This window comes from Scylla paramamosain, chromosome 37 (genome assembly GCF_035594125.1).
Source record: "Scylla paramamosain isolate STU-SP2022 chromosome 37, ASM3559412v1, whole genome shotgun sequence".
Lineage (NCBI taxonomy): Eukaryota > Metazoa > Arthropoda > Malacostraca > Decapoda > Portunidae > Scylla > Scylla paramamosain.
Genome location: NC_087187.1, coordinates 2,985,001 through 2,997,500, shown reverse-complemented (window position 1 = coordinate 2,997,500; position 12,500 = coordinate 2,985,001). Strand labels below are relative to the sequence as shown.

The following is a 12,500-nucleotide window of genomic DNA, read 5'->3' as shown; positions in this document are numbered from 1 at the left end:
TTTTTTTCGATTTTTTTTCGATTTTTAGTGAAGAGCAAAAAAGTCAACAATCGATTAAAAAAAGAAAAGAAAAGGAAATAATTGCACTGGTTTTATCTACAGAAAATGAGAAAAATGTAAGTATGAGTGTTGATTTTAAACATGAACGAATCATTGCACTTGAATTTGGATGAAGGAAAAACCAATGAGAGGAAACGAAGACTAAACGAATAAAGCGCACATAGGAAGAAATAATTGTATTCGAGTGTAATTAGAAACTTTATTTATTCATTTATTTCTGAAAGAAAACGAAAACAATCATAAGAAAAAAAAAATTAATTCAAGTGTAATTACTACTTTGTTTCTTTCTATCAATTTATTACTATCATATATTTTCTTTCGAGTGCAAGAAAACGAAAACAATCTTAAGCATTACATATAAAAATAAAAGATCGTTAAATTAAAATATAACTGGAAATCTTTTATTTATCTATTCATTATTTTTTTATTCATCTATCTCTTTATCTCTATTTTATTTAATTATTATCGTTGCAAACAAAGCACAAGCACCGCTGACGTCACAGTATGAAGATGAAACATGGTAACTGTATTCTTGCATTCGAGTGTTGCCACATTTTCACCGCGAGTGTTTGTAAAGTGTTACCGCGCCGGGGGTCTGTTAGTGTTGTGTTGCGCAGCCCCCGTGACGCAGCGTTGCCGTGTTGCAGTCCAGCGAGTGTTGTGTAGTGTTACTGGTCGTGTGTTGAGGCGAGGGGGGAATGTTACAGCAGTGCATTCTAATCCTTATCGCGTTTGCAATCAGTCATTCCATCTTATATTTGTATATGTATCATTGTATACTGCATTCGTACATACATACATACATACGTGCATACTTATATATTTATTTGTCATGCTCCTTTTCCTTCTTCTTTTTCTTCTTTTTCTTTTTCTTCTTCTTCTTCTTCTTCTTCTTCTTCTTCTTCTTCTTCTTCTTCTTCTTCTTCTCTTATTATTATTATTATTATTATTATTATTATTATTATTATTATTATTATCATTATTACTATTATTATTTCTCCGCGTCTTGTTCTTGTTCTTTTTGTTCTTGTTCTTGCTCTTCTTGCTGTTCTTCTTCTCTCCCTTTCTCTTCACTCTCTTTTGCATCCTCCTCCTCCTCCTCCTCCAGTGTGTGTGTGTGTGTGTGTGTGTGTGTGTGTGTGTGTGTGTGTGTATGAGTGACATGTCGCACTAGACCACAGATAAGCCTTATCAAGTGTTGCCCATTCATAGATGCCATGCACTGACTGACTGACTAACTGACTGACTGGCGCTGCATGACACAGACAAACACACTCCTGACGTCTCCCCGTCATGCAGCTTTTCATAACAAATCATGCGGAAAAAAGGAGAATAAAATGTGATGTTAGTAAATAAGAAGAAAAATATTGGTGTGTTTGACTTTTTTTCTATATTTTTTTGTTTTGTTTATTTATTGGTTTATTTTTGTTATTTTAGTGTGTGGTTTTTGTTTTATGCTTCGTAATGTGGAGACGGAGGAGTGAGTGAGTCTCTCTCTCTCTCTCTCTCTCTCTCTCTCTCTCTCTCTCTCTCTCTCTCTCTCTCTCTCTCTCTCTCTCTCTCTCTCTCTCTCTCTTTTAATCCACTGTTTACTTCGTTTTTCATCTAATTAATCTCTAAGCGTCAGGAACATATCTTTATTTTCATGCTACGAATGTTTAGGTCTTTTAATTTTCTTTCTTAGTTTATTTTCGTAGTGTTCTTCCTTCTTCTTCCTAGTTTCCTTTCCTTCTCTTCGTCTCCTCTCCTCCTCTCAGTCTCTTCCCTCTCCCCTGCCTGAGTTGCGTCCCTCCCCCCGTCAGTCACTCATCGCTGTGTGTCATCGCCTCTCACCTCACGTTTCTACTTCTCCCAGTTGAGATTTATGATTGAAAATAAGAATATGGTGTTATTTCAATGTCTTTTATTTCCCTCCTTCCTCGTCCCCCTCGCTGCTGCTGCTGCTGTGGTCTTCCGAAGCTCAGATTGGTGTAAGAATTGAGTGTGAAGTGTTTACATTGATAGAAAAGAGTTTTTTTTTTTTTTTTATGGCTAAATTTGAGTGCAGAAAAGAAAGTTTATAAAATTATGCTAAGGAAAATTCTCCATGCAGTGAAAGGGTTGACTATATACGAAATATTTGCTTGGACAGAAAAGAGAGAGTAAGATTTAAGTTCATGGGTAAATTGGAGTGCAAAAAAAAAAAAAAAAAAAATGTTTATGAATTTTTTATTACGAGAAAAATCGTACCGCAATGAAAGGATTAGCTAAAAAAATATATGTCATCGGGAAGCTTCACCTGCGCAGTATACTTATAACTCACCTGTGCTAATTTATACAAGTGTGCGGCGCGGCCCTGTAATTTAGCAGCTGTGGTGAGTGTGGCGGGGGCGGCAAGTGTTGGCTTGATCAAGGGCTGGGGCTTGTTACGCTTTCACAACACACTTAGCAGGGATAAAAGAGACTATATTTATTTTTATGAATGTGGGGAACAGACGTGTGGGGTTCAGTTACGTAGAAATAGAGTTGATGATGCAGAAGTGTGTGTGTGTGTGTGTGTGTGTGTGTGTGTGTGTGTTGGTAAAGAGAGGAAATGTTGTGAGGAGTTTAAACTTAGAAATGGATGAACTAATAATAATAATAATAATAATAATAATAATAATAATAATAATAATGATAAAAATAACAACAACAACAACAACAACAACAACAACAACAACTTGATGAAGAACAAGAACAAGAAATTGAGTTTGCATCTTAATTAAAAATGTTTAGAAAAAGAAACAAAATAGATAAAGCTAAAAAGAATCATAGAAATAGATGAAGCAAAATTATTCGCATCGCCGCACCTTCATTCATAATTTTTTTTTTTTAGAACGTTTGAGAATTAAATATAAAGAAGGAAAGTAAAACAAATAAATAAATAAATAAATAAATAAATAGATAAATAAATAAATAAATAAATCAGAAATGGAATGGTTAAATGAATGAATGAATAAATGAATGAATTAATGAATGAATAAAAATCTATATAAAAAAAAAGGATGGAAATTGACTTACCTTTAGTACATTTGCAAATTAAACACAAAAAAAAAAAAAAAAACTCATAAACAACAAAACAAAACAATCAACACTCAGAAATCTAATTAGCGAATGAATAAAAGTCAATTCATCGCTATACTTTTTTTATTCAGAATCTACACACACACACACACACACACAAAAAAAAAAAAAAAGAAAAAAAAAGAGGTGAACTTGGCAGAGATTATTCAATTCAACTACTCATCTACTCATCACTCCACCAGATCCACCACTCCACCACGACAGTCACGGCCAGGAGAAGAGTAACCTGCCCTCACTTCCACTCTTCCAATGTTTCCATCTCTCGCTTGATTCCTGGACCCGTATTCTGAAACCCTTCGCTCTCCCACCACGACTATTTTCAAAGGCAACAGAGACGAATTACCTGTTTCTTACATGCGTTTCTCCTATTAATAACGTGAAAATCTTATTAATCTGTCATTAGAACCATAAAAACACCCTTAGAATCCTGTGTAACTTCAACTAGAGCCTTTGGAAAGAAGTGAAGATGCGGACAGAAGTGTTTCAGAGTACTTATGGTCTTGAATGGCTTATAGAAAACGTGACAAGATTTAAAGAATGTTTGGTTCAGTCGTCTATAGCGCACTGCTTGATCTGTTTGCTTTAGCCTCCTTTTATTTGGTTCCCAGTAAAGCAGGACAAAGAAATGGACGGTGAGGAGAGTGAAAGTGAGCATGGCGGTGAGAGAAGGACGGAAAGCAGTAGTGGAAGCGAGAGATGGATGGAAAACACAGGAAAAGTGAGCGACAGACGGAAAACACAGGAAAAAGTAAGAGTACAGGCGGAAAACACGAGTAAAACTGAGAATGCAGACGGAAAACACCGGAAAAATTAAGATCACGGACAGGAAACACAGAAAAAAAGTGACTGTACAGACGGAAAGCAACAAAAGTAAGTAAAAGAGGAATAAACACGGTAGAAAAAAAGTATAAGTGCAATAAACACAGTAGGAGGTGAGAGTGGCGTTACTCTTACCATTAACCATGACTATCACACACACACACACACACACACACACACGCATTTCTACACATCTTCGCGGCTTTTAAGTACATAATGCCACTGTTAATGTTTCCCTTATGTGCGGGTGAGCGAAGTACAATATACATAAGGGAAAACTGACATCGCTTTCTCTGCCTCACTTGTATCAATGAGTGTAACATAATGCCCTTAACTAATTAGTATTCTATGTATTAATACTGTCAGTACAAGCGAAGCAATGTGTGAAGTCAGTAGTAGTAGTAGTAATAGTAGTAGTAGTAATAGTAGTAGTAGTAATAGTAGTAGTAGTATAATTAGTAATGGTTATGAATTATAATCTTTTAGCGCAAGTGCAGCACAGATTGTTTGAGCAAGGAAGGTTATGTGTGCTCATTACGCGGCTAATTGCTCTGTATGTATGTATGTATGTATGTATGTATGTATGTATGTAAGGCGGAAGCATTGTGAAAGTGACCTGTACAAAAACAAATAAAGAAAATAAGTAAAAAAAAAAAAGAAGAAAAAAAATAGATAACATAAAAAGATAAGAAGATAAAGGAAGCTGCAAGAAGCCATCAGGCCTACACGTGGCACTCCCTAAATAAAAAAAATAAATAAATAACAGCAAGCGGTCATTCATAGTCACTAAAATTCGCCTTGTAATGCACTAAGTATGAGTCGCAAGAGCTTAACTATACATCAATTGGCCTCTATATTACTTAACCTATTTAAAGTATCGTAACCTATTTCACCTATCATCACCTTGCAGTACGCTGAGTCTGAGGCGATACAAGGACTGGACTATACAGAAAGAGTTGCTCATTAGTCACTTAACTTCTGCATCGTATTGTAGCGTTCGAGTTTAATCAGCGTGACGCACATTGGTACAGAAAATCGCGACTCTTATTAAGTTCAAAGCGATACAAGAACTAAACTATATGAAAAAAAAAAAAGTAAATAACAGAACTAAGTTAGCCACGACGCAAAAATGATAAAAAACTATAAACAAATAAATAAAATGGCGTCTTTGAATATACTAACTTCGAAGCGATACAGCAACTAAATTATACAAAAACAAGTATACTAAGTTTGAAGCAATACAAAAATTAAACTATACATAAAAAAAACTTGGCCTCTAAGAAGTAACTTAACCTATTCGTTAAGTGATCAGAAAATACCTTTATGTACATACAAGACCACTTAACAAAACATCGTACTACAGCAGACAATTCTCCTACATCACTTACGATACTACAACAGCTGCATAATGCCCACCCACTGAGGGGTTCAATACCTCATAGCACACTGTAGCGGCAGACTAATACTGTGCAAGGCTGTACACGCAGAGTGAAGTGTATAAACGTTATTTGATCTCATCTTGCATAAGTACAAAAAGATTTGCACATTCACTTCTATTTTGCTCCTTTGTTTTGTGTTTTTCATTCAGTGCAAGTCAGGATGTGAATAAATTAATAATAATCACTGGTTTAATGTAAGAGACGTGATTATAAAGCAATTGAGCGCCAGAGAGAAGAATTGGATCCCTTTTGTCATCACTGGGTTTGTTGTTTGAGTCATTTATACTTTTATTTAATTCCTCTTACTGAAATCATTATAGAAAGAGAACCCGAGAGAAGAATTAGATCCCTTTTATCAACATCAGATTTGTTTCTCTCTGTTTCTATACTTATATTTCATTCCCCTTACTGAAAACACATAGAGGGGAGCAGAGAAAGGAATCAGATCCCTTTTATCAACATCGGATTTGTTTCTCTGTTTCTATACTTATATTTTATCCCCCTTGCTGAAAACACATAGAGGGGACCAAAGAAAAGAATCAGATCCCTTTTACCATCACCACATTAGTTATTCTCTGTTCCTATACTTATATTTAATACCCTTACTGAAAAAAAAAAAAAAAATGGAGAGGATCAGGGAAGGGAATCAGATACCATTCATCTTCACCGGGCTTATATAAGGTTCTGATTCCCGCCTGTTGCTTGGACTTACAGTTAATGCCCCTTGACGGAAAAAGTGATGAACTAAGGATCAGAGTAAAGAATCAGATCCTTTATCATCACCGGCTTTGTTCTGAATCACGCCTCTTGTTTTCACTTATAGCTAATCTCCTTTTCTGAAACCGTGATGGAGTGTGTGATCGGATCGCTTATCACCACCTGACGTACACTTGCCCTACTGATTCAATGTTTGTCACTTGTCTTGTGTTTAATCTCCCTTTATAATCAGCTTTATGGATTAAGTATCAGTGATGGAATTAGATCTCTTATCTTAGCTCTGAGAATCGTCTTAAATGGAATATTACAAATAGAGCTTTCTTAAGTAAATAATAATAGTAATAATAATAACACGAGCAGCATGTGATAGTAGTTCACGTTTTCTACACATAAAAATTACCACAAACTAAAATAAAAAAAAAAAAAAAAAAAAAGCTGACAAGTAGATTCACTAAGAGTTAAAATTTCACTTATAATTCACGTGTGAAATTCCCACAGAAGGTCAACAACTGATGAAAGCAATAAACAGAGACACAATGGCAGGAGATAAGGAGAAGACGTACCAATATTATCACTGACAATAAAGAAAATGAAGAATAAATTTAACGTGTGAGTCCCTGGAAAAAAAAAAAAAAAAAAACGGACTATCTCAATGGTATGCCCAATCATTCTTCATCTCCTCCCTTCTTCATCCAATAACATCACCATAGCAATAAAGAAAACGTAACGAGACATCAAAGTGAGAATACATGCCAGAGAAAATGGGATCTCTTAATGGTAAACTCAAATATTCTTCATCTGTTTCTTTTCTTTCCCTTTTTTCTTCAACCCAGTAAAAGTCGACGGATTTGAGGGTGGTTCTTGGACTGCATGAAGGAGTTGTAGTCTTCCTCGTTAAACAGGTCAATCACTGCAAGGTAAAAGAGTGTGTGAGTGAGAGAAAAGGTGACTGACTGAAGCAAGGGTGATGGGAGGAAAGGAGCAGGATGAGAAGTAACCAGTCTCTCTCTCTCTCTCTCTCTCTCTCTCTCTCTCTCTCTCTCTCTCTCTCTCTCTCTCTCTCTCTCTCTCTCTCTCTTATCTTATCGCCTTATTTCTCACGACACACTTCTACTTATCTTCCGCATCATCATTTTTAATTCTCTCTCTCTCTCTCTCTCTCTCTCTCTCTCTCTCTCTCTCTCTCTCTCTCTCTCTCTCTCTCTCTCTCTCTCTCTCTGCCACGTGTCTTCCTTCGTGCGTGTGGTGTATGTATGTGTGTGTGTGTGTGTGTGTGTGTGTGTATGTGTGTGTGTGTGTGTGTGTGTGTGTGTGTGTGTGTGTGTTTTGTCTATCTCTTTCTTTCTTTCTTTCTTTGTTTCGTTTGTTATTCCGTCTTTTTGTTTGTCTTCTTGTCTGTCTGTCTGCCTGTCTAATCGTTGTTTACTTGTTTACCTGTCTATCTATCTATCTATCAGTCTATTTGTCTATCGACATATCTATCTATCTATCTATCTATCAGTCTCTCTCTCCTTTCACCTCGCCAATCAAGCAGCAGAATCCAAACACACCTCAACCTCACGCCAACGAGGAATCAGAACCCATATGAATCAATAAGTAAGGGGATTCAACACCACAAACACAAGCACAGTGGTATTCAATCCTATACAAAGGGGATTGAAAGCCACGCACACACACACGGACACACACTCATGCACTACGAGATCCATGTATTCATTCTGGACACGCTGAAGCATAAACTGAGTAAACACGAGGTTGAATAGACGAAGATGAAGGGGAATAAGGAAAAAAAAGGATGAAAAAATAGAGGAAAAACAAGGAAGAGAGGGGGAATGATAAAAAAAAAAGGAGAGAAAAAGGTAAACGCTGATGATTGAGTGAATGATTAATTGAGCAAGAAAAAGGAGGAGGGGAGAAAAAATTCGTGGATAGAAAACCTTAATTATGTTTACTGTAAATGTAAACAAACATTCCCGAATCTAAACTGAATATTTTTTTTTTAAACTCATTTATTTATTTATTTATTTAGTTAGTTAGTCAGTTAGTTGTCTATTTGTCTACCTGTCTACCTATCCAGTTAGTTGCTTAGTTAGTTAGTGAATGAGATAGATGTAAAAAAAAAAAAAAAGTTAGCAAATTGAATAGTTATCTCCACTTATTTATATATCTATTTACTCATTCATTTATTTAACCCTTTACGTATACATGCAATCAACAACAACAACAACAACAACAACAACAACAACGAGCAGAACCACTGAATCCTCTTCTAATCACCTATACACAAGCTAACACCATTACCCTGCTTCTAATCCTCTTTAAAAACAATTTAACCTCACATCCGCCCCTCTGACCCTCTATACACGCAATCCGGATCCCCTTCAGTACCTTCCACGTCGGCAGTGAATCCTGTGGGCGTTTCCTTTGTCTCGTCTCCATCATCGAACACCGTCACTCGCACCTCTGACTTGGCGAAGATGACGTGAGGGCGGTTGTGTCTCTGTTGGGGTAGGGAAACGTGAGAGAGGGAGGGTGAGGGAAGGGGTGAAGGTGATGGGGAGGGGATGGGGGTAAGGGTGAAGCGTGAGGGTAGTTGATGTGATTTTCTTTTCTTCTTCTCCAATTTTTTTTCATCTTTGTTTTCCTTTTTTTTCTTTCTTTTTTTTCTCTTTTCGTCGTTGTTGTTTTTTTTCCTGTTGTTCGTTTGTCTTTTTCTTCTTCCTCCTCCTCCTTCTCTTTTTCTTCGTCTTTCTTCCTCCTCATATTATTATTCGTTTTCTTTCTCCCTCCTCTTATTATCATCATCCTCTTTCTTCGTTGTTTCCTTTCTTTCTTTCTTTCTTTCTTTTTCTCTTCTTTCGTTGTTCTTTTTCTGTTATTCGTTTCGTCTGTCTTCTCCTCCTCCTCCTCCTCCTCCTCCTCCTCTTCTTCTTCTTCGTCTTTGTTTCTTCTTCTTCCTATTATTATTATTCGTTTTCTTTCTCTCTCTTCCTTCTCATCATTATCCTCCTCTTCCTTCTACTCTTATTCATTCTCCTCTTGCTCCTCTTCCTTCTCTTCTTCCTTCTCTTCCTTCTATATGTTCGTATTCTTCCTTCTCCTCCTCCTCCTCCTTCACCTTCTCCTCTTCTTCCTTCTCTTCCTTCTATGTAATCGTATTCTTATTCCTTCTCCTCCCTCTCCTCCTGCTCCTCCTCCTCCTCTTCCTCTTCCTCCATCCATGTCTCGAGTCATTAACCAAGACGACACACACACACACACACACACACACACACACACGGTAATGGCTCATGACTGCATTGCCTTCTTTAACCATCTCTCTCTCTCTCTCTCTCTCTCTCTCTCTCTCTAAATGCCATCCGTTTTTTCCTCATTTCTCCATTTACCTTCCCTAATTTTTTCCCTCCGTGTGGTAAGGAAAGTCATTTACTCCCCCTGTATTAATAGCCTTTTTTCCCTTTTCTCTCCTTTTCCCCCCTTTTTTCCCTTTTTTGTCAACTGGACGGTTAATTCTCCCCCGCAGCCTCCCTCAGCCAGACAAACACCGGACAACCTGCGCTAAGTGAACTAAGTGAACGCGTAAACACTTCTAGTCATCGCCTCTCTCTTCCTTCATCTCTGACTCCAATGACAAGACGATTGACGATGCATTCTTCTCTCTGCCGGGGGGGGGGAAGAATTACGTCCATACTTCCGCGTTGAATTCTCGTTCTCGCCCCTTTATTTCCAGCTCAATTTTCAGTGTAGGAAGAGGATAGGGACGGTGACTAGAAGGGAGGAGGAAGAGGAGGATGACTAACAGTAAGCTTCAGGAAACACTAGGAAATGTATTGGTTGTGTTTTGAAAGGGTTTTACCTCCCTCAGGACTGTTTTCAAAGGCCACAGAGATGATGAGTCAGGTTTCCGAGGGTGTTTTTACTTGCTAATGGTGTGGATTTGCTGTTAAAGTATCGCCAGTCATGAAAAACACCTTTGAAAACGAATAATATTTTACCCTGGATCGTAATGATGGTGTAAATATTTTGTTTTAGAATGTTGAGTCCCGTTTTCCTTTTCAAACTTGCATGGAAGCAGCGCCATCTATTGACCGTAAGATAACCACAACATTAAATAAACAATAGATAAAGAAAGAAAAAGCTAAGCGCTCCTGAAAAAATAAGGAAAATAGGAGAAATTCAAATGTTATGCCTTATTTCATTATCAAACTAACATGGAAGCAACGCTCCCGAAAAAAAAAAAAAAAAAATGGTGAAATGTTGTAATATTCCGTTTTCTTTTGCCACTCACCGGGGAGACTCTGGTACCGCACCACCTTGCGTCATAGCCGTTGTTCTCTCTCTCCACCTCGATGTAGGCGCCCTTGCAGTCCACCGAGTAGGCCGCCGACAGGTTGTGGAAGGTCAACAGCAGGTACAGGCCAGGTTCAGTCTGCGGGGGAGGCGGGCAGGCTGGAAATGGCAGTGTAAGGGGCAAGAGGACACAGTATAGGAGCAGCACTGTATTCAGAAAACCCTTGCTATCTCACCACGACTATTTTTCAAAGCCACAGTGACGATTAGCCAGGTTCTCAAGAGTGCTTCTCCTATTCACAATGTAGATATGTTGTTAATCTGTCACTAGAACCATAAAAACATAATTCTAAACCCGTGTCAGAGGCATTGGCAAGTCGTCGATGTGCAGTCAGAAGTGTCTCGGAGAACGACCTCTTGGACTCTCGTAGGAACTGTTTTTAAAGGTCGTAGAAGTGATTATTTGGGTTATTACTGGTGTTTTTTTCCCCATTGGTGGTGCATAACCATTGCCTGTAATATCAACTGGATGAAAACCCCAGTAACTTTCACTAGAGCCCGTCAGTCGTGTAAAATCCTAATTAAACTATCACTAGAACCATTAGAGCATGTACTGGAGTTTGTTGATGGTATAGAATCCTTTATAAACTATGAAAACACCCTTAAAAACCTCAATAACCTCCAATAGACCCTGCTAACCATTCTCCCCCCCAAAAAAAAACTCAATAAACATTACTAAAACCACGAAAACACCCTTGAAAACCCCAATAACTTCCAGTAACCCCTTGTTAGCGTCGAGATAATACACGGAAGCACCTGAGAATCACACACAGGACACGGAAGGAAAGGTGAGAGAGGGAAGGAATTTATAAAACTCGCCAGGTGCTATTTATACCGCCCTTCTCATTTCCTCTTCCGTGGCCTTTGAGCTGTGGCGGTGGCGGACTGGTTACTTGTAGAGCCTTACCTTGATGTTCCACTCACAAAAGATATGCTCTCCTTCTTCCGGAGCCGCCCGTCTCGCCCTCATGGCTCGTGGTTGAAGGAAGCTCATTAAGATATTCGGGGGAAGGCTCTTAAGGTACCTGCAGGAGGAGGAGGACGGGAGAGCTTGAGGGGACGCATACGAAGGAGGGGGAGGAGGAGGAAAGGAAAGAAAGGAGAAATACGAGGAAGGAAGCAAAAGCATGGGGAAGAGAAAGGGAGGAGGGTTGGAAAGGAGGAAGGAAGTACACGATGGAAACATGAGGAGGAGGAAGAGGACGAAGGGAAAGGAGGAAGAGAAAGGAGGAAGAGAAAGGAGAAAGGGAAAACAAGAGGAAGGGATTCATAAGGAAGAAAAAAAAAACATGAGAGAAAACGGGAGGAAGGAGAGAACAAACGCATGAATGAAAAAGAAGAGGAGGAGGAGAAAGGATGAGTATGAAGAGAAACAATAAGGAAAACGAGGAGGGAAAACAAGAGGAAGGGAAAGGAGGAAGAGAAGCAAGAAGGAAAAGCAAGAGGAAGGAGAAGGAGGAAGAGGAACAAGCAGAAATAAAAACATAAAGAAAAAGTAGGAAGAGAAACAAGAAAGGAAAACAAGAAAGGGAAAACAAGAGGAAGGGAAAAATTAAGGGTGGCTCCGTGCTGCGCAAAGCCATAGAGAGGAAATGAGTGGTGTGTGGAAGGAAGGACGAGGCTGGGGAGTGTTTGGTGAGGGTTGGTTACTGTTGACTTGCTCGCACCTGCCTCAGAGAGAGAGAGAGAGAGAGAGAGAGAGAGAGAGAGAGAGAGAGAGAGAGAGAGAGAGAGTCTTTCTTCCAACAAAATTATCTTTTTTGTACATTTTTGTGCGTTTTAAGTAGTAGTAGTAGTAGTAGTAGTAACAACAACAACAACAACAACAATAATAATAATAATAATAATAATAATAATAATAATAACCAGCCATCCAAGCAACTAACAAACTAAACGAACTAACCAACAAACGAACAAACAACAAACAAACAAACAACAAACAACAAACAACAATAACAAAACCAATAAAAACAACAACCACGAAACGCATATACCAAAACAAAACCCACCCAG

At 38.3% G+C, this 12,500-nt stretch overlaps 1 protein-coding gene across 1 annotated transcript in view; it reads right to left on the bottom strand.

Moving 5' to 3' along the window:
* Positions 1 to 3,209: 3,209 nt before the first annotated feature.
* LOC135091211 (mucin-22-like) overlaps positions 3,210 to 12,500 on the bottom strand; it is a gene marked incomplete at its 5' end in the record, with an annotated part of 20,672 nt that continues 11,381 nt past the window's right edge. Inside the window, 4 exons of the mRNA XM_063988655.1 lie at positions 3,210 to 7,047; positions 8,526 to 8,637; positions 10,426 to 10,566; positions 11,395 to 11,512. Of these exons, the coding sequence (XP_063844725.1) occupies positions 6,962 to 7,047; positions 8,526 to 8,637; positions 10,426 to 10,566; positions 11,395 to 11,512 (457 nt within the window). The remainder of the gene's footprint in view (positions 7,048 to 8,525; positions 8,638 to 10,425; positions 10,567 to 11,394; positions 11,513 to 12,500) is intronic.